The following is a 27,460-nucleotide window of genomic DNA, read 5'->3' as shown; positions in this document are numbered from 1 at the left end:
GTTTTTTTTTTTGAAAACCTGATGCGGCCCAGTCTCGCCCAGATCCTAGCTCCAGTGGCCCCCAGGTAAATTGAGTTTGAGACCCCTGGTGTACTGTATATGTTCTCAGGTAAATGGCCTGTGGCTTAGGAACAACCAAAAATCAACTTTCCATTCAGGCCCTCTGGCGCCTCCCAGGGGAGGGCCTTCTCCAGCCATCCATCCACATTGAAAAACCCTAATCAGGAATTGTTATTAATTTCACTAAGAGGGTCTAATACAAGCACTAGAACAAGCAAAAAATTTAATGTGTGTATCTAGTCTACTGAATATATAAGGCGTTTACCGTTTTGTTATGTGTAAGTCTGGGCTGATGTTTTCAAAATTAAACTACTGTAAAAATATGTGTCAAATTAAGCATGATCGCAAAATGTAACTCTTTTTCTTCCATTACTTTTTATCTTGGTTTGTTATTTCTGAATCATTGGCAAGACTTGTTACTGAACAACAAAATACTTACATGTTGCCGAACTGATTAGCTTCAACGTGATCTGGCTTCTCGGGGAGGATATCTCGCGATATCTTAATGTGTAAACGCGTCATCATGGGCATCAGTCTGCTCAGCCATGTGATAGGAGCTTGTGCCAGTGTCATATCCCACAATCCAATGCCCAGCGCGGTGCTTCCGCCCTTAACTCCCTTAGTCGGTTCTCGCAAGTGCGCGTGTCCATTTTTGCCAACTTTGGTGTTAGCAAACGAAAGGCGTCATTTTTATTATTGCCAAGAGACCAGCAACAGCTACGTAATTTATCCGACATGGCGAGCTTATGGCGCCATACTGTCGTTTGTTACAAAGGCAAAATGTCGGGCCGGCACACGTCCTTATACAAAGCTAGCCACCAAACGCATCCCATGCGGTCTCTATTATTTGGGAGCGTCACTTGACCATTAGAATCATGGCCAATGTAAAAGGTGAAGCCAAGAAGGAGGTCAAAATGAGGATACGAGCTTTCCCTGTAAGTATGTTATAAAAAGTGCTAGAAACCTCCCCACAGATTAGCATGTGACAGACAATAACATACCAGTGGCAAGTGACAGTTGCCATAAAAAGGACAAACAAGTCATACCAGGCACAAGAGTGAGCTGGTCTCCAGTTACGAAAATTGCTTTACGTGATTAGCATAAGGGATTGGAGTCTTATAGTTCCATCCATTTTGTTGGTTGAATCCATAAATGTTTTGCAATACCACTATATTAAATTATCGTTTTGGCTGCCGTCAATCTTGCAAATGCTTCTTGTTTTTGTCATAGTAAACCATATTTGTGATTGGATCACATTGCTGTTTAAAGCTATATCTCTGTTTTGTTTTGTTTTTAGCACAGTGGTCCCCTCTGTCCTCTTCTATACAAATATTCTCTTTTACCCCTTTTGTCCATCCATTGTAGATGACAATGGATGAGAAGTATGTGGACAACATCTGGGCCCTGCTAAAGAATGCCATCCAGGAAATCCAGCGGAAGAACAACAGTGGCCTAAGCTTTGAGGAGCTGTACAGGAACGCCTACACCATGGTGCTCCACAAGCATGGGGAGAAGCTCTACACGGGCCTGACAGAGGTTGTCACTGAACATCTCATCCACAAAGTAAAGAAATATACTTAGCTTATGTATTTTTCAAGATGCCTGCTACTTGTGCTAACTTTAGGTTCTAATTGAAGGTACGGCACGATGTCCTCAAGTCTCTCAATAACAAATTTCTACAAATCCTCAATCAAGAGTGGAATGATCATCAGACTGCCACCATTATGATCAGAGACATTCTCATGTACATGGTAAGTAGGCGCTTATAGACCCTTATGTTTCTGCTGCCGCTTAATCAATACTATAGAAATGAAGCATGCATTAGAGTAGTCACTATTCAGCTTGTATAAGAGTGTAGATTGTCTATTCACTGAAAATGACCCAACATACAGCCATGATTGTCAAAAACAGCTGGCAACTAGTGGTGGGCAGATCAATCCAAATATCACTAATATCGATCCAGAATTTTAAGTGTCATACAAAAAAAAGATTCAGATTGATGGTGCCACCACCTTATTTTTTTTTTAATATTTATCAATATCGGCGATACTGGCCCTGTATTTATATGGTATGGGTTGATACCAAATCTAGGGGTGTCGCACACCACTACTGGCAACACAAGCGAGTACACCTCACGGTACAAATGTCACAATTGTGTCACAATTGTTATCTAGCATTGCATGGAATTCACCACAGCACAGGTTGATGCTGGAAGAGTAGAGTAGAAGCTGAGGGATGTTGTGCTCCTACACCTGCTTGAGGATTCCCCTCTTTTTCTGAATGTTTTCCTTCAATGAACCACAGCTCCCCATAGCTGCCACAGCACTCATGCTTGGCTGTAGCCTATTTATAAGCCTATTCATCATGGTTGTATTTTGAGAAAGCTTCAGTAAATAGTAAATCTGCATGGCTATAGAAACTGCACATGGATTACACTCAAGTATATCCCAAGTTTTTATTTCTACGGAATTGCCCCCTTAGAAGATATTTTGTAAGTGGTTACTGAAATGGGAGGGTTATATTCATGCAAGATTGATGATTTTGAAAAAGTTATCAGTGTCGATTCCCACACATGTGCTTCATTTTCTGCTGTGTCATCCAGGACCGGGTTTACGTCCAGCAAAGCAATGTGGAGAATGTGTACAACCTCAGCCTCATCGTATTCAGAGAGCAGGTGGTTCACTACAGTGCCGTTCGAGACCACTTATGGCAGACTCTCCTGGATATGATTAAACGCGAGAGGAGGGGAGAGGTTGTTGACAGGTTAGGCATCACCCGCACTGTAGATCTCCGGAAGTGACCCGTTACAATTTGAATGTAATTGCAGGGGGTCCATTAGAAACACCTGCCAGATGCTGATGGTTCTCGGCTTGGACAGCAGGTCTGTATACGAGGAAGACTTTGAGCGCCCATTCTTAGAAATGTCAGCCGGATTCTACCAGGTGAGTCTCTTTTGGATAACTGTGTGTTCTAGAATGTACTCGTAGAATATCAAGTAAATACTAGTATCCTACTTTAGATGGAAAGCCAAAGGTTTCTTGCGGAAAACAGCACCAGCATCTATATCAAGAAGGTGGAGGCCAGAATAAACGAAGAGATAGAGCGTGTAATTCACTGCTTGGACAAGTCCACAGAGGACTCCATTGTTAAAGTGGTGGAAAGAGAGCTGATAACAAAACACATGAAAACTATAGTGGAGATGGAGAACTCCGGGATGGTCCACATGCTCAGGAATGGCATAACAGAAGGTAGAAGGTAATCTTTTCTATGTACATACAACCTGTTGCTTATACTTATTCTCTGTTTCAACTACAGACCTGGCCTGCATGTACAAGCTATTCAGCCGTGTGCCAAATGGTCTAAAAACTATGTGTGACTGTATGAGTGTGTATTTGCGAGAGCAAGGGAGAGCATTAGTGTCAGAGGAAGGAGAGGGCAAAAACCCAGTGGAATATATTCAGGTAAGCTTTACTGGGTCTCATGTGTTTTATCAATTGTTGATGTAGACCACAGTAGGAGACTGATTAGGGGCATTCATTGGATCAGTCAGGGGTGCCCATTTCGCCGATCAAGAGCTACAAAGGTAGTTTGTGTCCACCGTGTAAACGGCACTTTGTAAATGTGGTGAACAAAGTAAAAACAGACATCACAGGCTACACACGGAGATGCGACGTTCATCTTTATTATTATTCCAATTACGGATAAACTAACTCAGCAGTAAGATACCTCAATAGCAAATGTTAACTGTTCAATTGTAGCGGCTAGTTATGTAGAAAAAGGAATTGTTTGATGGCTTTGCTGCACGTCTTGAACTACACTATAGTATATAGTTTGTCAATTATTTCATGATTAATTGGAAAATGCGCCCATTGCTGAAACCTTTTTAATATGTTGCCTTGACTTTGGCTGCATTGTGGTTGGCATAATCAATTTTATTTCTTGTATATTTATGTTTTATAGCAAATGTTAATACATGAACTGTCTAATTAACACTACGTAGCTATTTTGACTGACATACTGTATTACCTGTACTCAGTTTATGTACACATTGTGAATTGTGAGTTGCTGTGACTGACTACGACTATTTGCCTATGCGCAAAAAAATTGACAACCAATTTGGCCATCCTGATCACTCGTAACTGAATTACATTATTGCAGTATACCTTCTGAAGGAATAATAAGAAATTAAACTTATGTATACTTTAAAGTAGTCAGTTTATGGCCTGCGTAGTCATTCATTCTTTTTTTTTTTCTACCGCTTATCCTCACGAGAGTCGCAGTAGTGCTGGAGCCTATCCCAGCTGTCTTCGTGCGTGAGGCAGGGTATACCCTAGACTGGTCGCCAGCCAATCACAGGGCACATATAGACAAACAACCATTCACACTCACATTCATACCTATGGACAATATGACAATTTTCCTAATATGTTTTTGGAATGTGGGAGGAAGCCGGAGTACACGGAGAAAACCCACGCATGCACGGGCGGAACGTGCAAACTCCATAGAGAGGGTGGAATCAAACTCGGGTCTTCTAACTGTGTGGCCTGTGAGCTAACCACTCGGCGCCATGCAGCCCACCGTGCGTTGTATCCACTCCACACATATTCATTGTTGTCTAAATAGTTGGAAATCAGTCGTGAAGGTAGTGTTGTGATCCGTGGCTGCATGAGTGCTGCCACTTGTTTTCCAGCTATCTTCATTTTTGTGAAGGAAAGCACCCTGCTGGAACTTACGTTAAGTGTTATTGTCTCCTCAACAGGGCCTGCTTGACCTGAAGACGGTATTTGACCATTTCCTTCACGAGTCCTTCATCAATGACAAACAGTTCAAACAAACCATTGCCGGAGACTTTGAGTATTTCCTCAACCTCAACTCACGGTCACCGGAGTACCTATCGCTCTTCATTGACGACAAGCTCAAGAAAGGCGTTCGAGGGGTATGTTATTGTAGTGAGCATAGAAATATTTCTAATTTATCATTATTATTTTTGCGTCTCTCTCTTTGTTTAGTTGACAGAACAGGAGGTGGAGTCAATCCTGGACAAGACAATGGTGTTGTTCAGGTTTTTGCAAGAGAAAGATGTGTTTGAAAGGTACTACAAGCAGCACCTGGGCCGGAGACTGCTCAGCAACAAGAGCGTCTCGGACGATTTGGAGAAGAGCATGATTTCCAAGCTCAAAGTAAGAGAAGGTCAGTTGTCTTACATTAGTGGTGTCTGCTGGTTGGGCTCACGGATGTCCGTCTTTTGCTCTTTACAGACGGAATGCGGCTGTCAGTTTACATCAAAACTGGAGGGAATGTTTCGAGATATGACCATCTCCAACACCACAATGGATGAGTTCAGGCGACACATACAGTCCACGCCGGTAGGAAAGCTGCCATCCCATGTGTGATGAAGCAGTCAGCATTATATTTGGGTATATATTTGTGTCTCCCAAACTCAAATTCAAACTCCTTTCCCAGGCCTCTCTGTGCGGTGTAGACCTCACTGTCCGAGTCCTCACTACTGGTTACTGGCCCACACAGTCTGCGACACCAAGATGCACCATCCCATGTTCCCCCCAACACGCGTTTGAGGTCTTCAGGAGGTAATAGTCCTTATCATTTACCTGATTTATGTAATACCTTGTAGTGTGTGTTCACAAGCGCAATGTTATTTTACAACAGGTTTTACCTTGCTAAACACACTGGGAGACAGCTCACTCTGCAGCATCACATGGGCGGGGCCGATCTAATCGCAACTTTCTATGGTGCTTTGAAAAAGGTGAGTGAATCGGTGTCATTGATTAATATGACTCATTTTCATGAAGGGCAATATCAAAATGTCTCATCTGCAGGAGGAAGGTTCCGAAGCAGGCGTGGGAGCAACCCAAATGGCAAGCTCTAACTCTCGTAAGACCATACTACAGGTCTCCACCTTCCAGATGACCATCCTCATGCTTTTCAACCACAGAGAAACCTGCACTTTTGAGGTTTGTTGCAGAATTCCTGTAGCTTTTGTGCACACACTCTTATAATTAAGGATCGACCAATACATCGGTCGGACGATATATCGGGCCGATATTTGTGTTCTTTACTTGAAACGGTATCGGCCGATACGCGCGTGGGTTCGCCAATATATTTTTCCGCCACCACATCATAACAAGGGTACGTTTTCAACTTTGAATTAGCCTCTAATAATTAGGCTTAGTTGAAACATTGCCACATTGAAATAGGTAACATGAATGCCAAGTAAAAGAATAAGCTTGCTTTTTACACAATACATAGCCCATCATATTTCACTGAGTGATCGCTAGGCATGACAGTTTAACCCTCCTCTTGTGTTTTACATTTTAATGCATAAAAAGAATCACATAACATTTGTTTATGACTTTTTGACTTTGTCAGGAAACTCTATTTCAACAAAATAAAACCAAAAAAATAATTTTTACTACATTTTAAAATGGTCTGGTTGAAATGATGACATTTTGATCCACAACTGAAATCATAAGTGTACAATTAGCCAACACAATGACAACCAGCTCCTCTTCTCATCATGGAAGCTTCAGGGGATTCTCATTTTGACCGCTTTTCCAGTATACCAGCAGAAAAACAAGGTCCAGACATGTGAGGGGAATTCACTCATTTGACTGATGGCTGATTTCACATTTACAATTTGGATCATGGAAAGAATGGCAAGAAGTACAGTGAACTAAGATCTGGACCTGTTCTGCTTTTTGATTTCAGTTTACACTAAAGTTCTGTTGCTGAAAACAATAACTTTTTCTACCTTTTCTTGACATTAATATATATGGGTCAAAATTCACCCGAACACCATAGTGATTAATAGTGATTAATACTAAAATGAGAAAATAAATAAAACTAATTGATTTAAGAGATATGTTCTATAGCCCTCAGTAATAGGGCTATAATAACTATTAACTATTTACATCAACGGTGCTGCAAAGCACGCTGGGAACCAGGAAGTGCTCCCAGTGACGCTACAATATAGTTTAATTTGGGTGTGAAAATGCTGCTGAATGCTTCATCTTTAAAAGTGCCTACCGTTGGAATTAGGGAGCTGTTGATGTAGTTGGAGGCTAATATGTACAGCTGTTACCAACACCGCTTTAATGGCAACCTTGGCAGTTCAGTCCCATGGTGTTTGGAGGAGTTTCAGTCAGCGAATGCCGGGCTGAGGTTAAATGAGTGTCGTGTTGTGAATGTGTGTGCGCTCTCTCCGAGCACGCACACACACACAGAAGGAATTGGAGCAGCCGTGTCTGCTTATGAGAGGTCTTTATCGTGCACAACACCAACTTTAATGATGAGAGAAATGTTTTATATATCTTACTAAATTGTGTCAGTGTGATGTGTTTGTGTGTGGAGGCGGGTCATCCCATCGATGCTAGATAAAACTTCAACGATGACATAAATGTTTTGCACATGGTTGAATATTTACTCCTTTTAAAGTTGATAATGCCGTTTAAATGTGTGTTTAAGAAAGCTGAATCCTACTGTGTTCAGTGTTTACATTTCAATAAATATTTGTTTAAACATGAGACCTGTAATATTTGTTATCATTGTCATTTTTTCATATAAATTGAGGGATCAAAAGCAGTATCGGCCACAAACATCGGCCCAAGCAAAATCGGCCATCGGCTAAGGGTGATGGAAAATCGGCATCAGCCAGAGAAAAAAACATATCGGTCGATCCCTACTTATAATGTTTCAATAAATCTGTGGGTTTTTTTTTAAGGAGATCCACCATGAGACAGATATCCCCAGATGGGAGTTAGTGCGAGCCTTGCAGTCCTTGGCCTGTGGGAAGCCGACACAAAGAGTCCTCACCAAAGAGCCAAAGTCCAAGGAGATCGAAAACGGACACATCTTTACAGTCAATGACCAGTTCACTGCCAAAGTACACAGAGTCAAAATACAGACAGGTATGCATGACACACACTCGCCATGCTATGTCTGCCAACAGTGCAAAGTGTGTGTGTGTGTGTGTGTGTTTATATACAAATCAAATATGCTGTTTCAATGTCAACTTGTGCCTTTGTGCTTCTAGTCGCTGCTAAACAAGGGGAGTCCGACCCTGAGAGGAAAGAGACACGGCAGAAAGTGGATGATGACAGGAAGGTTATGATCGACGCAGCCATTGTGCGCATCATGAAGTCCAGGAAGAAGATACAGCACAACATCTTGGTGGCTGAGGTGACAACACACACTCCATTTTGTTTTATTTCCTATTCGGGTGTTGACCTCTAATATATATATGGCTGACTTGTGCGTCCTCAGGTGACTCAGCAGCTGCAGGCACACTTCCTCCCCAGCCCCGTGGTCATCAAAAAGCGCATAGAGGTACTTATAGAGAGAGAATACTTGGCAAGGACACCAGAGGACCGTAATATATACACCTATGTCGCATAAATGAGACCAGAAGGGAGGTTTTGAATTGCCGGACAAAACATTGTTTTTAACAATTGCTACAAACCGAAATGGTATGGAAAAACTACGCAAAAATGTACCTTATAGTCTTCCTGTATTTGTGTAACTTCTAGGGAAACATTTTAATTTTGCACGATTTTGTTGTTTCAATACTGTATAAAAATGTATTTTCAAACGTAGATTGTAAAACAAAAATAAAGAGTATTGATGCTTTGTAGTTTTTTACATAAATGTGTTGCTCTTCTCTGTATTTCATACAGTTTACAATAAACATCTTGAGTCATTTCCTCGTTATAGAGCAGGGGTCTCAAACTCAATTTACCTGGGGGCCACTGGAGTTAGGGTCTGGGTGAGGTTGGGCCGCATCAGGTTTCCCCCCGCCCCAAAAAAACCCGCATTTATTAAAAACAGAAAAATGAATAAACTTTGCTTTGGTTCCGATTTTCTACAAGAAAAGCTCTGATAAAACATTCCACTGTTCTCATATCTTACTTTTTATTTTTCTACACAAAATAAGATCAAGAATAAAGAAAATCAATCAATCAGTAATAAATATAATAATAACCACATATAACCACATATAGTTGGTGGGTAGACAAATTATTTTTTCAGATTAAAATGAACAAAGCATTATTAGAGCCCTGTAGACATGACAAAACACGACTATAGTCACATTTATACTCTTTATTTACAACATATTGCGCAACTGCAGGGTCTTGAGACACATGCTAACTCACAAACTAGAGAGCTAGCGACCTAAACGGTAGCCTCCAAGTTATTTCCTTTAAACTTAAAAAGCCAATAACTTACCACTTCCACACGGATAGGGAGGATAACTATTAACAGTTATTTAACCTTAAACATGAACATTAATCAAACGTAATATTTTTTTCTGGGTACATGATACCATACAGCATCCATATCAAACTTGTGCAGGCCGCACTAACATTAAACTTTCATATCAAGGCGGGGGCCTCAAACTAGTGACCTGCGGGCCACATTTGGCCTGCGGGCCGTGTGTTTGAGACCCCTGTTATAGAGTATCTCACAAAAGAGCGGACCCTACAAGTACAAGGCATTGAGACGCTAGGTGTGAGTGATTGATTGCTGGAACAACAGGCTTTTATTGCAGGTTTAAATTGTGCCAAAAAAGGAACAATAATCCCAAATAAAACACTGTTGCAGCCATAAATCCATGTCAAACTAAAACCATACTGTGAAACGCTTATGACACTTTCTGTCCGCCCCCTACTCAGCTCCCCTAACACCAGAACACATTTACAAGTTTAATTTCTGTAGTATTGTCCTTTTTAGACCATATACTGTCATAACATGGAAATATTAGGGCTGTGTTCACTTTTGTGAATGAAATAATATACTGTGCATTTTAAACTTGATGCTAATACGATAAAAGTCATTGTGTAGTCTTGAAAAATGATGTGTATTATTCCCCAGAAACTGATTTTATTGGTTCTAATCATTGACACTTATATGACATGAGTGGTGCTGGGGGCTCGTGGATTACTGAGCTGTGGATCAGGCAGCGACTGTACAGCTTTGGCCAGAATCTCCAGGTGACCGATGAAAGTCAGAATCTCCACTGTAGAGCTGCGAGTCCAGGCCAGGGGGAGGTGGGTAGAGACGGGCCTACGATCTGTATGTGTGTGCAAGATCAGAAAAAGTGCAGGACGACGCTTAATGTCGGTGTTCTGAAAACGATGCCTACCTTGAAAGAACTGCCCACTTTGGGTTCTGCTGGCAGCTCGGGACAAAGCCAACCAAAGCACCGTGTCTGCTCCTTGCTCTGCAGTGCGTAACCTGCCTCCCATCATGCTGTGGAACTGAGGCATGGATGTGGACACAGCTGCAAGTAAGAAGGATGTATTAATGACATGACAGTTGGGGCTTCCTTTTAGAAGATACTGATACGGTATGTGTTAACCACCAGTGTCATTATTTTGCTTATGCTGATACATTCTGGGTGTGTTATCACATATTCAGAGCAGTTTTATAAGTTGTGAACGAGAGTACCTGGTGTATCCACCCAGCCAGGGTGCATGACTGAAAAGTGAATGGCAGGGTACTCTCTGGCCCACTGTTCTGTCAGCACCACCTGCTGTCTCTGAGAGGAACGGTATAGAATGAATCCTGCACATTCATTCTCAATGAAGTCACCAATCCCTCCTAGCTACCTTGTTCTGGGCGTAGACCATGACACCGTCAAAGTACCCTTTCTCCGACTGTAAGTCATCAATCTGCAGCTTCTGGACGAGCATGCCTCCTGATGACACGGTGATCTAAACAGAGACACAGTGTGCTAAGACGAGCACAAAAGTGGCACTGTGCGGTCCCACATGATGAGCGAATTGGATTCCGTGTCTTTTTTTTTTTACCACCCTGGGATCCCGGCTCTTTTCTAGAAGTGGTATGAGACTCTCAGTGAGAAGATACATCCCTAAAGAGACAAAGACCAGATTCAAGCATGATTCCATGGATGAGGATGATCTCCTGGGTAAAAAGTACAGTACATAGGGTGCGTACCCATCGTGTTGATAGCAAAATTCTTCTCCAGGCCTTCATCATTCACCTCTCTGTTGTGTATCATACATCCTGCATTGTTTATCTGTTGAATATACAGAATTAAAACCTGCCTTGCTAAGAAATGTTCAGCCAAATATGACGTTTTGGTGCAATTTATACAGGCAAAAAAGGGAAAAAATTATGCTAATGTTAAGATAATGGTGGTCAGTCAAGCATACAAACTGTCCAGCAGCTAAGCAATATAGTTATTCATTCATTCATTCATTTTCTACCGCTTTTTTCTCAGGCGAGGTACACCCTGGATTGGTCGCCAGCCAATCACAGGGCACATATAGACAAACAACCATTCACACTCACCCACATTCATACCTATGTCTCCAATTAACCTAGCATGTTTTTGGAATGTGTGAGGAAACCGGAGTACCCGGATAAAACCCACGCATGCACGGGGAGAACATGCAAACTCCACACAGAGATGGCCGAGGGTGGAATTGAACCCTGGTCTCCTAGCTGTGAGGTCTGCGCGCTAACCACTCGCCCGCCGTGCCAATATAGTTATCATAATTTATATTATTATTTTTTTCCAAAAGCACATCCTGAAAAAGCAAGGTTGTCATCTAGTCAGGTCCATGTAGTACCCACCAACACATGTAAAGATGAATACTGCTTCTTGAAGTCCTCAGCAAACTGCCAGACTTTGTGTGACTCTGACAAGTCCACAATATGGATGTATACCTCCTGGAATTGAATGAGCCATTATTACTACACTTATTTTTCATGTTCATTCATAATTATTTAACCTTTTTCATCCTTCATTTTTTACCGCTTATCCTCTCAAGGTCAGCCTATCCCAGCTGACTTCAGGCGAGAGGCGGGGTACACCCTGGACTGGTCGCCCGCCAATCATATACACCAGTGTTTTTCAACCTTTTTTGAGCCACGGCACGTTTTTTACATTGGAAAAATCTTGTGGCACACCTCTAACCAAAAATGTTCCAAAATGTCACCACGACCTCACACGTGCATCAATAAGTCTATGGGAGGAACAAGGTAGGTGTTGCCACACGGACCAATATTACATTGCTCTGCCAGTCTTTACACCACAGACACTCCACAGTAGCCACGTTTTTACATCACCACTTTTTCTCTTTCCCAATGACCTTTCGGGAAACAATGGTATCCATAGAAAGGAATATTCCAATCTCTTGTCTACATGCGCCATGAAAATCAACCAGAATAGTCAATAGGGCATGCCCAGTAAAACGTAAACATCAACATCACGTGATACCGGCTTCCCCAAGTTTTTCTTTCACTTGTTGGAATAACTCCATATTGCCAGTTTTTCGTCTGTCCAGTCTTGAAATTTAGTTTGAATCAAAAACAAACTTTGCTTAGTCCAGTGCCAATTGCTGGCCTCCATTTTTAAAAGTGAAGAACGTCTGGATCTGCGTGTTACGTCATATCTGAGCATGCGCTGAAAGAACGCACCCGGGATCAATTTAAATAGGAAAAGATCAAATTCAATCTTGCTAATATTTTATAATTAAACTCAGGACATGTTTTATATAGACATATATTTTCTTTTTTAATAAAACTGCACTTGTGAATGGCGTATAGAAGGGTTTAGATTCTGTTACACAGATGGCGGTAATGCATACGAAAGCTGCTTGCCAACCGCCAATAAACAACAGAAGAAGAAAAACACCAGGAAGAAGAAGGCACCCTGACAACTTTCCGTTTGAGTGGGTACAAGATACCTCAATCGGATTGGTTAAAGGAATATTCCATCCCTGTTCAATTCTTTCCGTTTGAGCAAATAAACCAAAGTGAATTGGAATATTTGGGTCCATGTATACTATTGACATAATGGCTATTGACATCATATTTGCAAATGATGATTAATAAATGTTAATTATAAAAAGTGATATTGGATAATTCCTCACGGCACACCTGACGGTTTCTCAAGGTACACTAGTGTGCCGCGGCACAGTGGTTGAAAATCACTGATATATACAATCACATATAGACAAACAACCATTCACACTCACATTCATACCTATGAACAATTTGGAGTCGCCAATTAAATGTAGGAGGAAACCAATAATTTAACCTTTGCAGACAAACTATGCAATCACTGATCAGAAGGATTATGCAACAAGTTTTTAGCTTTCCTTGGGAATTAACAGGAATCTATGGAAGTTCATGGAAATAAACCAGAAATGTGCTAAACTGCCAGATAGTTTTCACTAACATGCCCAATTTTGAATACTTCCGAAATTACCCATTACCAGTGAGTATTTGTAAAATTTTATAAAAAATTGTCACCCCTTTCCAAACCGATTGGACTAATCCTACAAGTGTAGAACCTTCAAAGTCATATCCCCCAACAATATGGCGTTGGAAATATTCAGGAAAAATGTGCCTCAAAAGTCAAACAAAAAAGGAGTTCAAACCACCATTGTTCATGACGTATTGCAAATGACGGTCCAAACTTTTGTGTTCTGAATGAGATCTCAACTCAGATGTGGCCTTTGGTGGAAAGAGTTTGGACACCACTGCAGTAGGAATTACTAGACATGTCTAAATTCCAGTGTCAAGGGTAGATTTTGGACATTTATGGAACCCTTCAAAAACAATGCTTACGGTATTCCCAGATTCAAGAATAATCGCCTCCTTGGCCTCTTCAGCTTTATCTTTATCCCTACACAACATGTGTACTCTTCCACCTGCAAGCACAACATAAATTGTGTTTATTTTGACATAAATGTGCATGATGGAGAACCCATCCCCTTTGCTGTGTACCTTTCTTGGCTATAGTCATGGCAGTCGCTTTCCCAATTCCACTGTTGGCTCCAGTGACCATAAAAGTCCTTCCCACAACGGACACATCCGTGTCCTGTGGCTCAAAGTTTTTCGATGCTGCTTCATATCCATTCCTAAATACAAAGTGAGAATCCAAACATATACTGATTTAAGACTAATATGACTATTATGTTTTCTGTGTTGATGTCATCCTCAAGAAAAATCAACTGTCAATGGGACTATTGTGATGACACATAAGGGAGAGTTTGTGTGGTGCCATCGGTGATGAGGCCTTTCGTAATTCATCTAAACAAGCCTGCTTTGTTTAAAGAAATACATACACCCCGCATTAATAAAAAGCAATGCATGGCAATAAATTAAGCATAGAACATTAATGAAAGAGTTGACTGACCTTGTGTAATGGTGTATTCCATTTAGGAACCAGACGGTATTTCGGTACAGGGACATGTTATCAAATGATAACTTTGAGGAAGCCTTTCCTGAAGAAGCCAGTGTGCTGCTTTTGTCCACCACTGTGACAGATGAGCGTCACATGAAGCAAGCAAAGGCAGGAGAAGTCATGTAATAGCGCCCTCTGTAGACACTTTACGGCACTGCAGCTACACAATAACCGCTTAGTTTTTTAAATACGCGGCAAAAGTCACGTGATCCTTAAACTTAAACATCCAATCCGGTTTGTAGGTGAGCGAGGTGTACGCTGAATCAACCAACAGGCACCGCCCCGTGGCCAGGAAGGGCGGAGCTTAGCAACTTTCACTGAGACTGCTACCAACAGACGTTGGACGACGGCTACAGATTAAGGATATGTGTTCCAAAAGGGTATTTTAACCCTTTGGTAGGGTTAAAGTACGTTTTAATAACTCTGGCACCCTAAAAGCTGGCAAAATGGTAAGTGAATCATCAGCGTGAGCTTTAATATAAAAGCTAGCTTCACCTGTATGCACCTGTTGTCGCCGACAGAATTGACGCTTTTTATGCTACTTCCGGTTTGTTTGTTTGTTTTTTAAAGAACTATATCGTCGAGGTTTCTACTTTTTGTGTGTTTTCATTGTGTTTCACGTTTACCACATACAGTTTACCACGTAATGTCTGAGTTAATGGTAATGTAATCCAACAGGCCATTCAGTAAAACAGGTTTGGTCACTTTGCGTCGACTTAGCGGCCTTCCGCCTTCATTTGAATGTCACCTGACAGAGATCTTATAGCCACCTTTTTGTCAAGCACCGCCTCCACACTGAAGTCTTCCAGAGAAACACAAAAATACAACTTGTACGTTGTTGTATTAATTAATTGTCTTGGGTGACATCACTGCCACAGTTGTGTTTTGCCAATTCTTTCATTCATCACCTCTCTTCTTTGTTGATGACTGGAACAGCGCTTTTTAAAATAAAACAACAGTGTACTTGAAAAACACAACTGCCACTTGCATTTTGTGCATTTCTTGCCATATGTTATATAGTCATATTAGATGATATGATTAATGATATGGCAAGAAGCAGTTTTCTTCTTGGTTAGGCATTCTGCATTTTCATCAATCATCTTTATCGTTTTACTACAAATTAGTTGTAGTACAGTAAGTCCAGAGCGCATTGGAAAAGGCTTTATCAGTATCTCTAAAATGTTTCTAAAACCACCTCATACTACTGATTGAACACACCACTCAGTTTCATCCTTTAGAAGCCCAGTAACCTATTGGACAAATGAATTATTATTGGAAAGCCTAACTCGGTGTGGATTCTCCACAGCACAACAGGTTTTATTCTTTTGGAGTGTGTTGCACTTTGTATAAGGCTGTGAACCATACCACTATTTACACAGCATAATAGACCCTTGTTTATCTTGGTTAATTGGTGCCAAACCCGACCGTGATCAGTAAATGTTTTGTGAAGTTAGTTAGAGCATAGAAAACCTGTTTATTACAATTAGAGACCTCTAGGTACGAATTAACACCCCTATAGTTAGCTTTACACTCATATTTCTCAATATAGAGGACATAATAAGAGTAAATAACCGTTTAGGATATAAATAAGAGTCGTGTTTATGTGTGTTGCTTAAATGTGATCCCTGGGGGAGCTGAGTGGTGTGTGGATAGGTGTGTAAAATTTGCTTCAAAGTGCATTTTTTGTACTAATAATAGTCTGTCTTCAGCCACGAAACAGCGCGATTTATTAATTACAATATTTCTGAAAAACCATGCCGTGAAATATGAACCACAAAGAGGCGAGGGATGACTGTGCTTTTCTTCACTGAGACAAAATACGTACTGAAGTACACAATATGAAGCAACACGTTATAAAATACCTCCATACATCCATCTCATACTGAAGATTCCTTTATAAATTATCCTGTAAGTTATAGATTACCTCGCTTGTATAGCTATCAAAATATTACAAACAGCTCTGAATCTGGTTATTACATCGACTGTGTTTGACAATATGGTCTCAATTGTTGTAACAATGTTACAAAAAGCTCTTACTTAATCTTGTACCATACAACTGCAGATATTTTGCAGACTGATTATAGTGAGATAGTTGGGCAGTGAAGTTATTATTTAACCAGCCATGACAACAGAAGAACATGCTCTTGTTAATGATGTCCTCTGGTAAAGAAGACATGTCCCCCCCCCCTGTTTTTCTCTCCCCTGCCCTCCACGCTATGTGGCCATGTCGTCAGATGCGCTTCCTGCTGCTGTTTAGCCGCCAGGGCAAGTTGAGATTGCAGAAATGGTACACGCCCATGTCTGATCGGGAGAAGAAAAAAATCATCAGGGACATGACCACAGCCGTGTTGGCACGGCAACCACGCACCTGTAACTTCCTGCAGTGGAAAGACCTGAAGATTATTTACAAGAGGTGGGTGGGGCGCCTGCATTCTTGTCTAACAGCTTAGAATTACCAACATGGCAAGTGCACTACTCTTAGATACACACCTTAGGTACGTATATAGTATAACAATGTACTCTTTCAGCCTAAAACTGTCCCTTTTTTCCCCTCTTTAGATATGCAAGCTTGTATTTCTGCTTGGCGATAGAGAACCAAGAGAATGAGCTGCTAGCTTTGGAGGTTATTCATCGCTATGTGGAGCTGCTGGACAGATATTTTGGCAATGTATTTCTTCCATCTTACCCCCCTTCACTTCATATTCAAACAGTAGTCCTAAGCACATTCCACACTGTCTCCTCTTAGGTGTGTGAGCTGGACATAATCTTTAACTTTGAGAAGGCCTATTTTATCCTGGACGAGTTCCTCCTGGGAGGGGAAATACAAGAAACCTCCAAACAGATTGTGAACCGCTCCATTGAAGCCTCAGACATGCTACAAGAGGTGAGACGCTCTGGCGCACAACGGAACTCAAAACAGCAAGTGGCTCGCAAGTGTGGCATGAGCGTCTGTTGCAAGGCTCTACGTCATTAAAAACACCAGCCACAAAGTCAAGCGAAACACGACAATTAGTTGATCTGTTTTTATTTAGGATGAGTTGTTAGCAATCTGAGAGGCCGTAAGACGAAATCTTCCTAAAAGGCTATACTGTAGTACTCTTTTGGACAAGTTCACCGTATAGTGGAACATTTTCGCACGTCACGGATTTTGTAAGATTTGGTTTTCAACAAAAAAGTTGCTAAAACTATATCTCGGTTGTTGTACACTGTCTTGGTTGCCATACGGTCAAACTAGTTTTTGAGTTGGGACACTATAGACAGATTCTGTCCAGGGAATTGCTGTGCATAAGTAAGCAACATTTACATGGACAGCAATAGCCTACTTATTGGCTATGTCTATGTTGCTTTCTAGAATACATATGTCACACATAATACAGTATTACTGTATGGTTATGCATATATTAAGGCAGGGGTTCTCAAAGTGTGGCACTGTGAGTCTCCCCTCAGAGCGTATCATATGGTTGTGACCTCACACCATATTCTTTACTCCCTTACTATAGAAACTAAAAATCAAACCATTTTGCCTTTAAACGTATGTAACTGAGCTTGGCTTAGAAGCATTGAAAATATGTTTTTCATTATTTTTCTGAAGCTACTGTGCTTTGCATTAACACCTTTGCATTAAGGCTATGTCCAATTGTGGATTGGGTGTTTAAAACAAAAAATACAATAAAATACAAATCTCAGTAATTTCTCCAAATAAAAATGCAATTGCAGGCTGTCAAGCATATGCCAACACTACAGGTGGCACTATAAAGTAGAATCAAACGTAATCAATTTAAATACTGTAAGAAAGTAATTTCTGGAAAAGTCACAATAGTTTTAATTTATCATTTTCAACCTTGTTGAATGTAATCTAATTCAGTAATGCTGGCAATACTGTACATTTTGGAAAGCTGCACATTTCTACGAAGCACAAACATTTGTATAAAGCGCAAAGTATGAAACTCTGGAATAATTCGCAAAATTATAAACTGGGTTTATTCAACATGTTTTTCGTCGCTTATTATTTTTGCTGCATGTTACGCCAGCTGCGTGTTAGTATTGTATTAAATGAAGACACCTTACTTGGAAATAAATACGTAGCAACCAAGCTTGAAATATGAAAATTACACAGTTATTTATATTATATTTTTATGCTGATATGAGATGAGTTTAACAGATGTCCCTAATACTGATGTTTCGACCTTTGTTTTATGAGGCATATTTTTCCCAATTGTACAACCTTCAGATGTGTTTTGACTTTTGTCCACACACAAACTAGATTTTAGTTCACTGAAAACATTCCCAATTATTTGATTGGCTCTTTTGCCTTTTTGCCACACTAGTAATCCTGAAGTACGCTTTTCCATGATTTGCCTTTGTGTTTTGGTTGGTGTTTTTGTAGCGTCAGCTGTTGCTTTTTCTTTTCAATCCTAAAATTAAAGATATGTTTTAAAAATGGCATGTATGTGCAGACACAGCTGCAGTTGTTGCGTCATCTGACATACTGCATATCGGTGTCTTGTGCAAATTTTGCCTACACGTGGTTACAAATGGAACATTGCTATCCATGTAAGCACTACCATATACGTACAGATACACACACGTGATGTGGAGGCAACACCTGTCACGCACAGTGACTAATATATTGTGTCAAATTATTCCACGTTTGAATCCCGTGCTTAGTTAGGCATGCACTCTGCCCGTACACAGTCTATGACCTCAAACTGAATATGAATATTTTTCTTAACAGTACCTTTCCTCCTATGTTGTGTATTTTTAAATTGAGCATGGGAAGGTGTTGTTTTAGTGTAGTCGTGAGTGTGAATGTGGCACCAAGCATCTTCAGTAGTCAGTCTGACGTAATTAACAGTGGTGCTGCCGATGCCGCCTCCGGTGTGTCTTTCTTATGTAGCTCATAGGCTTCTGGATGTTTGCTGTTGTGTGTGTATAGTTGTGTGTTTGCTGCCTGTTTTTAACCTATGTGTGTGTTTCTCTCGGTCTATCACTCTCTCTCTCTCTCCCTCTCTCTGCCAGCGTTAGTTGCAAGCGAGAGACAGGTTTTGCCTGGAAGTAGGGGGCCTACTGTAATTTTAGTGACACTTCCTGCTCCCCATTAAGGCTATGGCGGCTGTGTGTGGTCAAGTCGTTTCCTGGGTGTGTTCCTCTGTGCTTCTCAGTAGGCCTGACTAACACCTGAATTTAGAATGTGTGCTGTAGTGTAGCCTCCTATTGATTTGTGATCATTATCGCTTCAGGATGGCAACAGTGATTGGTATGAGGTGGAGCTGTTTGGATGACCTTGAATATGGACAGACAGGTTAGATGTTCTGCTTGTGTTAGTGACTGTGTGTCGGTGTTCTTTAATTCCAGGTGTTAAACATGTACCTCTGAATATTAACTGTAAATACACTTAGATGCTGATTTATCCTTTCTCCTTTGTCTCTCTCTTCTTTTCTAGACAATGGAGGAATATATGAGCAAACCGGCATTTTGATGCAGGAAAAAGGGGACGTGAAGGTACTCAGGAGAATGCAGAAGCCAAATATACTGTGTATGAGTCAAAGACTCTATGGGAACTAGAGTAACTTCTTCAAAGCATTTTTATTGGAAGAAACTGGAATATCTGCCGTACAAGTAACTATATTTCTTTCTCTAGCACTGTTTTGGAAGTCGAAGGGATGTTCTTTTTAACTGCAAACACAAGAGTCGAGGTAAAAATATTGTCGTGAAGAAATTATTTTAGAGATTTGCTGAATGTTATTGCTATTAATAATATATTGTAATTGATAATTTATGATTTGTGTCTATTTAAAGTAAGCCATTCCTGAATTAAATTGATATATTTGTTCTGTATTAATCAGATTTATTGGTGTTTATTCTTTGTGCTAGCGTGGGTGTGCAAAACATTGTCTTATGACAAGAAAATACGTTGGAGCTTATAATTAAATGCAACTTTTGATATAAAAAAAAAGCTTGCGAGGAATCCTGTGAGGTTTCTTTTTTTACATTTAATAATCAACACAACTCAGCAAGAAGAAAAATAATACATCTGATGCTTTATTCATCTGTGCTTCATCACACATTATTGAGCATGTACAAAATGGTTTAAAAATGAGCATACTTAGCACAACCACTGGTATAGGCCAACAATACAGAGCTTTGCAGTATGAAAATGTTTGGAAGGCAGGCTGATGTCTAGACTTTGAAATAATTATTCATATTAATAATCATAACAACAACAACTTCACAGACCCTGAATATACGTGGAGCCACAGCATTCCAGCCAGCCGCTAATTGAAAATAACTGATGATATTCTTCACAGATAGCTCTATATTATGTTAGAAAGTACTCCTTTAAGGCTGTATTTTTTTTTGTCATTTTCAGCTATAGTAACATACGTGGTTTGACATGTTAATTTCTTGTGATTATAATGTGATAGTCTGTCTACAAACAATGTAAACAAACCGAATAGCATCACAAAACATGTGTAAACTGTAATTTAATGTGAGTACGTGCTGATTGAATTCAGGAGCATGAGAAGGAACAAACCCTGTGTTTTAATTTAATGACCTATGATGTCACTATAATTATATAATGACCTTGCAGCAAATAGGGACTATATTTATGGATTTTTTTTTTTTGTTTTTATTAGGGTGATGATAGCTATGATTCATACAATTAAAATTTGTAAACTAAATCACATCCACCAGAGAGAAATACTATATTCATAGCCTTTACATTCCAGCCACAGCTTTGTCGTGGTGCTCCTCTCCTCCTTCACCCTGCACGGTCTGCGGGGCTGAGGTCTTCACCGGCATCTCCTCCTTGCTCTGCACCTCTGTGGGCTTCTCCTCCGCAACCCCCTCAGCCTCCCTTTTGGCCACCGGTCTGCTTCCAGAGTCTGCCTGGCCCAAGTAGTCCTTCACGGCTCGCTCGTACAGCTCATAGGGGAAGCCGCCCTTCATCTGCACCTGGGTGTCCCGCTTGGCGATGCTGTTGGGCGGATACTCTGTGAGGATTTTGGCCGCCAGGTAGGTGGTCACCTCGTCCTCCACGTCATCGTCGTCTGCGTCATCGCCGCCATCAGCCTGACGCTTAAGGGGCATCTTGTTGAGCTCGGATAAGAACAGGTTCTCTCTCCGTCCGGATGGAGGCGGGATTTTAACAGATCCTGCATTGGGAGCGACATTGGACCCCGTCGGTGTTCTATCCAAGGACGTCTTGGCAGGTCTTTGCATCACCGGATACTCATTACTGATGGTCTCCACACCGATGATGTCCAGAAAGTCCTCCCGGTCCATGTCCTCGGGGGCCGTCTTGCTCTTCACCGGCAGTCTGCGACTAAAGTAGCGGACTTTGGGGGTGGTTCCTACCGTGTAGCGAGATGAGGCAGGAGGGTTGCGGTGGAGCTTCCGGAGCTCTTCTGTAAGCAGCATGTCAATCAGGTCCTGTGGCGGGACATGGAGTTTCAAGGAGAGCTCCAGCAGCTCCTTCACCGTGCGAGGGTCCACGATGGAAGGGCGGATGAGTCTCTTTTTTTGCTCTCCAGTCTGGTCCCTCTTCTGTGTCTGATCGGTCATCTCCAGAACCTTCAGCAGGTAATAATCGACCAGTTTGGTGTCATCGTCCGCATCCTCTTGATCCTGACCCGAGCGTCGCTGCACCTCCTCTGCCTCCGCAGCCTCCTCCTGGTCCCCAAGTGCTCGATCTGCTTCCTCGTGGCTCCCATTCACCATCTCCTCTGTCTCCTCTCTTTCCTCCACAGGAACCCACTCCTCTCCAGGGGCCGCATCCTCATCATCAGCCTCCTCCTCGTCATCATCACCAAACAGGTCTCTCTTCAGAGGCATCCTCCCGAGCTCCTCGAAGATGGAGCGAAGGTTGGCGAGGCTCTGCGGTGTGTACTGCTGGTCCAAGTCCTCTGTAGCCCGTCTGGATGCATCCGTGTTCTCCTCATCCTCAAACATCAACGGGTACTTCTTGTGGGGTCTTGGGTAGTTGGCGTAGTCTGCCGGTGAGCTCTGCGGGGTTTCAGTGTCTTTGGTGCGGTGTCGGTGCAGGCGGCGGTCGTTCCGGGGCGCGGATACTGATCCGAGCTTGGCCTGATCCTGGATGGACTTGAGGAGGGTTCTCATCAGCTGCTCCGCGGTGATATCCTGACGATCCGCTGGACCATTATCTTCTTGCTGTTGCTGCGAGGCGAGCTGAAGCAACATCCGGAACTTATCCACTTCGTCGTAGTCCACAGGCAGAGGTCGCCCCCCGTTACGCTGCTTTAGGTTCTCGATGTACTCTAAGGCTTTCAGCAGGTCCGAACCCGCCGGCTGCTCTTCGCCTTCCCCGCCGCGGAGGCGGTAGTGGCGGGGGAGAGACGCTGCCTGCACCGCGCATCCGTGGAGAAGGAAGGCGAGGAGGACTGCGGCCACCCCCGAGGGCAACTTTTGGTGGAAATGCAGCATTATAGGCTATTGATCACCTGTAAACAAAGACACGATTGAGGCGCATGGTAAAAGCAACATTCACGACGACTCATATCAAGTAAAAAGCATCCTTTCATAGCAAAGATGATTCGATAGAAACACGTTTTGTAGTCAAAACGCTTACCTTTTCCGCTCAGACAGCAGTAAAAGTGTCGTGCATGTCCTCTTTCCTCCTGCTTTGTATGTGTTGTTTGTGTGTGTGTGTGTGTGCAGCACTTGGACAGCTCCTCTCCATATAAGAGGAGTCACATGACCTGCACGTCATCGCACCGAACACACGCAAGAGCCTATCCCTTTAAAAAGAGCCAATATAAATCATTCACGTTTATGGTATGGCATACAAAAGAAGCTGGCTGCATTAAAAATAGCCCTCGACGCTGTCTGTTGCACGGCACAGCTCAGTGAGAGTTATTGATCCGCTACGAGAGCATATTGGCGTCACACAATCATTGTGTTTTTGCCTTATATTTGAAAGAAAAGCCACTGTTAGATAAATGTGTGTGTCTAAATCAATAATTGGAGTCATATCTTCACCAATCTACCCCACAGGACGAATGACTGGACTTTAAAGCCACTGTACCTTCCTGTACTTGGTTAAACCTGCACATTATTTATCATAACTCATTTACTGTCTCTTCTCCATATGGCGCCTTAGGAGTTAAACCCTCCAGCATGACTCACAGGCTCTGTCGCAGTTCAGCAGCTCCTCCTCCCCCTCCTCTTCTTCCCTGCTTCTTCCTCTTCCCTGAGATCGCCCACCCAGCCAGTGATAAACACCCTCCACTGAGCGACTGGATGGGGGGCAGTCCGTGTTACACACCGCCACGAGTGGCAAGATAAAGAGGACACAGCGTGGCTCCCACCAAGGGGGGGTCACAGAGGTGGGAATATTTATTATATGGGCTCCTAAACTGGATCTTTCCCACTGTATCACCAAACACACAAAAGTATTGGGACACCTTAGACATACACAGCCTTGGTCCATTTGTAACATCTGAGAGGCCTCATGTGTCACAATCTCTGTTGTAGTTCAATGGGCTGCTCTTTATGGAGGCTTAAACCAACAGGAAAATCCAGTTGATTCTACGATGTTGTAAGTATACACTTATCCAGAATGTTACCATGTTATTTTTCTTTGCGGTCTTCGTTAAGACCACTTTTGCTAATTCCTCAAGTAATCATGGTCTTTCATTGATAACTGGCAGGAGGTGCAATCAATTTCTTAATTAATATTTTTTCTGTTTCCATTATGGTAAATCTTAGCATCAGTGGGGAGACTGTATGTGTACTTCTGTGTGACAATTGGCCCAGGCTCACACCTTGGGCCAGAGAGAAGCTTACCATGCTTGATTCCGGATTGGAATGCTCACGGTAGTCAAATGAAGCAGACTCGCGTGCCCAAGCCAGACCCAGAGTGTAGTGCAGGGGTGTCCAAACTCTTCCCAACGAGGGCCTCATACTGGAAAATCAAAGGATGCGGGTGGGTTAGCGGGGGGCACTTTGATTTTCATTTTGTAAACACATCCATTCATTCCATTCTATTCCATGTGTATATGCTAACAACATATTGAAAGATTTTTTTCCCCTGAATGTCATTCATTCATTTTCTACCGCTTATCCTCACGAGGGGTGCAGGGGGTGCTGGAGCCTATCCCAGCTGTCTTCGGGCGAGAGGCAGAGTACACCCTAGACTGGTGGCCAGCCAATCACAGGGCACATATAGACAAACAACCATTCACACTCACATTCATACCTATGGACAATTTGGAGTCACCAATTAACCTAACATGTTTTTGGAATGTGGGAGGAAACCGGAGTACCCGGAGAAAACCCACGCATGCACGGGAAGAACATGTACACACAGAGATGGCCGATGGTGGAATCGAACTCAGGTCTCCTAGCTGTGTGGCAATGTAAACATACTATCAACAAGTAAAACAGGTTAGTTCAGGGGTGGGCAAACTTTTTGACTCGCGGGCCGCATTGATTTAACAAAATTGCCGGGAAGGGGGGGGGGGGGGGGGGGTGATATATAGTATTTTACACGTAACAGTCAATTTTTACACCTATATTTTTACACATATTTTACATGTAAAAGTGTCATGCAATCTGCTATATGTGAACTTTGAAATCATTTATTTGATGTGAAGTGTATTAGAAATTAAATGTATTATTGTTATTATTATTTTTATTAGAATTACTATTGTTATTATTATTAGTTATAGTAATGTTATTATCATTATATTATATAATATAATATATTATAATTATTATTTATATTATTATATAATATATTATTATTATATATTAATAATAATAATATTATTGCTATTATTATATTAATATTATTAACAACAATATTAATATAATTATAATAATATTATTATTAACAACAACATTATTATTGTTATTATTATTATTATTTTTACTATTGTGCTTGTGTTCCTTTTTCCAGGAGCATTTTGTAAACAACAGACCACATCAAATAACGAAATTGATAAAGCAGCTACCTCAACCATCAAAAAGTTGGCCCAAGCCACAATGCCAGGTTGTATGTTGAGTTTAAATAAAATACTTTGGAAAGAACAGGCGGGCCATATTGAAACACTTGGCGGGCCGGATGTGGCCCCCGGGCCGTAGTTTGCCCACCCCTGGGTTAGTTATTATAAATTGACAAGCCAGTTAAATAAATGCCGGCATCTCTACAATTTGAAAAGTTGCACATTTGTATGTGGCACAAACATCAGTATAAGTAAAGTGCAAAGTATGAACATGCAAACTCCACACAGAGATAGCCGAGGGTGGGATTGAACTTGGGTCTTGTAAAACGTATGTATTTTAATTTTATGACTTAATTCAAAGCATTTGTGAAAATTACTTTATTTGTTGTTTAATAGTATTTTTTTATGTGTCAATGTCCGATGAAAAAAGAGCCCACAGGCTTCAAATGGCCCAGGGAATGGAAAAGGAAGAATCACTGACAAAAGAAGAGAGTGTGTGTGTGTTTTCATAAAAAGTGTCATCTAATCCCACAGCATCACCCCAGCTGTGACATCACATCCCTCCAATCCCCAGCCAACACTGCTGTTATTCACTGCTTCTCTTGTGTGCCCATTAGCAGATTGCTTGAATATGCGTAACACTGAATCAGGCATGCAAAAGAAGAAAGTGGTCCCTTATGCTTTGCTGGTGACTGGGGGGGTTGGGAAGCGTAAGTGACAGTAATAATATAAGGATCTTTTCTCAAGCCTTTTTCTGACGGCAATACTATTCATTATTATTCACTGCAGGATACTCATATTTTGTGTAGCATTGTGAGTACCATGTGGCACATTTCTTTGCTTTAATATATTTGTTCCCAAAAGGGGGCTATGAAAGTTCTTGATGACTGGTCAGGAGATTAAAAAATCAAAATGGTTGAAGAGGAACTGGAAGAAAATGAGTCCTTTGAGGGATCTCTAATGAGCTGTCGTTAAACATGATGACGTTCCATGTAGGTTGAAACAGAAGTCACCCTTAGTCAAAATCACCAATGGAAATACCTTGCTGAAAATGAGCTTGGTCCCTAATGCCGAATCATTTTTTGACTGGCAGATTGTCAAAGTCGTGTAAAAAAAAATTGCAGATTGTTTGTTGATTGTAAAAGGTCTCATATTAAAGTATTTTTCAACAATTGTAAATAAGCATCATAGGTCCCACAATAGTGCATTGGTTAAAATTTAGCCTCGGTGCTGCAATTTCGACCCTTTGTATTGAATTGTGGACTATAAAACAGCTACAAATGCTAACCAGCACAGAGAGCTTTCTAGTTCTTCCAGAATCTGCACCTATTCAGCTGTATTTCTTTGGATTTCGTGCTGAACGCGAAAAACAACCAAGACTATAGAGCAGCTACAAATGCTAACCAGCACAGAAAGCTTTCTGGTTCTTCCAGAATCTGCACCTATTCAGTTGTATTTCTTTGGATTTCGTGCTAAACGCGAAAAACAACCAAGACTATAAAGCAGCTACAAATGCTAACCAGCACAGAAAGCTTTCTAGTTCTTCCAGAATCTGCACCTATTCAGCTGTATTTCTTTGGATTTCGTGCTGAACGCGAAAAACAACCAAGACTATAGAGCAGCTACAAATGCTAACCAGCACAGAAGGCTTTCTAGTTCTTCCAGAATCTGCACCTATTCAGTTGTATTTCTTTGGATTTTGTGCTAAACGCGAAAAACAACCAAGGCCCGCCTCCTGGCACGCACACTCCGCTGTGGTTGGTCACAGTCCCCAATCCTGGTAGGGAATCAGGAACTCTTAAAACACATCCAGTGCCTACATTCGGTGATTGGCCAGCGGCGTAACACCAAACAAGAAGATGCAGCAGGAAACGCGTTTGTGTTCATCCATTGAAACACCACCGGGTTTACGGAGGCTGCCCCGTTTATTTTATCGCCATACCTGACTTTCCACCCCATTTTTGACGGCTACGCCGGACTTTTTCCAATTAATCATGTAAGCAAAACTATAAATTACGTCCATCCTATGCAAACATCGAAGCCGCAAACACATGATACTTTATACTCTGAATAAGGTGGCCAATGCAAATATCCAGCTAACACAATGCTGTGTATTTTAATGCTAGCTTTAGCCAGCAAGTTGACCAGATGACTTGTTAAGTGTTACTCCATTCCCCTTACTTGTTTACCATGGTGAAGT

General features: G+C 41.6%; 4 protein-coding genes across 6 annotated transcripts; 2 read left to right on the top strand and 2 right to left on the bottom strand.

Moving 5' to 3' along the window:
• The first annotated feature begins 663 nt into the window (after positions 1-663).
• On the top strand, positions 664-8,719 carry LOC131126480 (cullin-3-B-like). The gene is made up of 16 exons (XM_058069062.1): positions 664-995; positions 1,426-1,623; positions 1,698-1,811; positions 2,663-2,823; positions 2,888-3,002; positions 3,080-3,308; positions 3,376-3,521; positions 4,820-4,996; positions 5,070-5,240; positions 5,319-5,426; positions 5,524-5,648; positions 5,728-5,824; positions 5,898-6,032; positions 7,799-7,985; positions 8,111-8,256; positions 8,341-8,719. The coding sequence occupies exons 1-16, from the start codon at positions 936-938 to the stop codon at positions 8,470-8,472; spliced, it is 2,301 nt and encodes a 766-aa protein (XP_057925045.1). The 5' UTR covers positions 664-935; the 3' UTR covers positions 8,473-8,719.
• Positions 8,720-9,111: 392 nt separating this feature from the next.
• On the bottom strand, positions 9,112-14,806 carry LOC131126114 (dehydrogenase/reductase SDR family member 12-like). The gene is made up of 10 exons (XM_058068315.1): positions 14,246-14,806; positions 13,834-13,967; positions 13,675-13,757; positions 11,674-11,769; positions 11,032-11,113; positions 10,884-10,945; positions 10,683-10,787; positions 10,522-10,612; positions 10,217-10,354; positions 9,112-10,144 (listed from the first exon to the last, which is right to left on the bottom strand). The coding sequence occupies exons 1-10, from the start codon at positions 14,299-14,301 to the stop codon at positions 9,978-9,980; spliced, it is 1,014 nt and encodes a 337-aa protein (XP_057924298.1). The 5' UTR covers positions 14,302-14,806; the 3' UTR covers positions 9,112-9,977.
• ap1s3b (adaptor related protein complex 1 subunit sigma 3b) lies at positions 14,548-20,184 on the top strand. 3 transcript variants are annotated; one of them, XR_009129113.1, is made up of 7 exons: positions 14,548-14,742; positions 16,528-16,706; positions 16,853-16,961; positions 17,040-17,177; positions 19,313-19,432; positions 19,534-19,595; positions 19,737-20,184. XR_009129113.1 is itself a non-coding variant. In XM_058068316.1 (6 exons), the coding sequence occupies exons 1-5, from the start codon at positions 14,740-14,742 to the stop codon at positions 19,573-19,575; spliced, it is 471 nt and encodes a 156-aa protein (XP_057924299.1). In that variant the 5' UTR covers positions 14,548-14,739; the 3' UTR covers positions 19,576-19,595; positions 19,737-20,184. The 3 variants fall into 3 exon arrangements, 2 of the variants coding, with proteins under 2 accessions (XP_057924299.1, XP_057924300.1); XM_058068316.1 differs by lacking the exon at positions 19,313-19,432; XM_058068317.1 differs by lacking the exons at positions 19,313-19,432; positions 19,534-19,595 and having other exon boundaries at positions 14,552-14,742.
• Positions 20,185-20,313: 129 nt separating this feature from the next.
• scg2b (secretogranin II b) lies at positions 20,314-22,986 on the bottom strand. The gene is made up of 2 exons (XM_058068314.1): positions 22,884-22,986; positions 20,314-22,755 (listed from the first exon to the last, which is right to left on the bottom strand). Exon 2 carries the CDS (start codon positions 22,736-22,738, stop codon positions 21,014-21,016), a length of 1,725 nt encoding a protein of 574 aa, XP_057924297.1. The 5' UTR covers positions 22,739-22,755; positions 22,884-22,986; the 3' UTR covers positions 20,314-21,013.
• Between the last annotated feature and the right edge of the window lie 4,474 nt (positions 22,987-27,460).

The sequence above is a fragment of the Doryrhamphus excisus genome, chromosome 3 (genome assembly GCF_030265055.1).
Source record: "Doryrhamphus excisus isolate RoL2022-K1 chromosome 3, RoL_Dexc_1.0, whole genome shotgun sequence".
Lineage (NCBI taxonomy): Eukaryota > Metazoa > Chordata > Actinopteri > Syngnathiformes > Syngnathidae > Doryrhamphus > Doryrhamphus excisus.
Note: the sequence above shows the minus strand (reverse complement) of the source record. Positions and strands in the feature narration are given on the sequence as shown.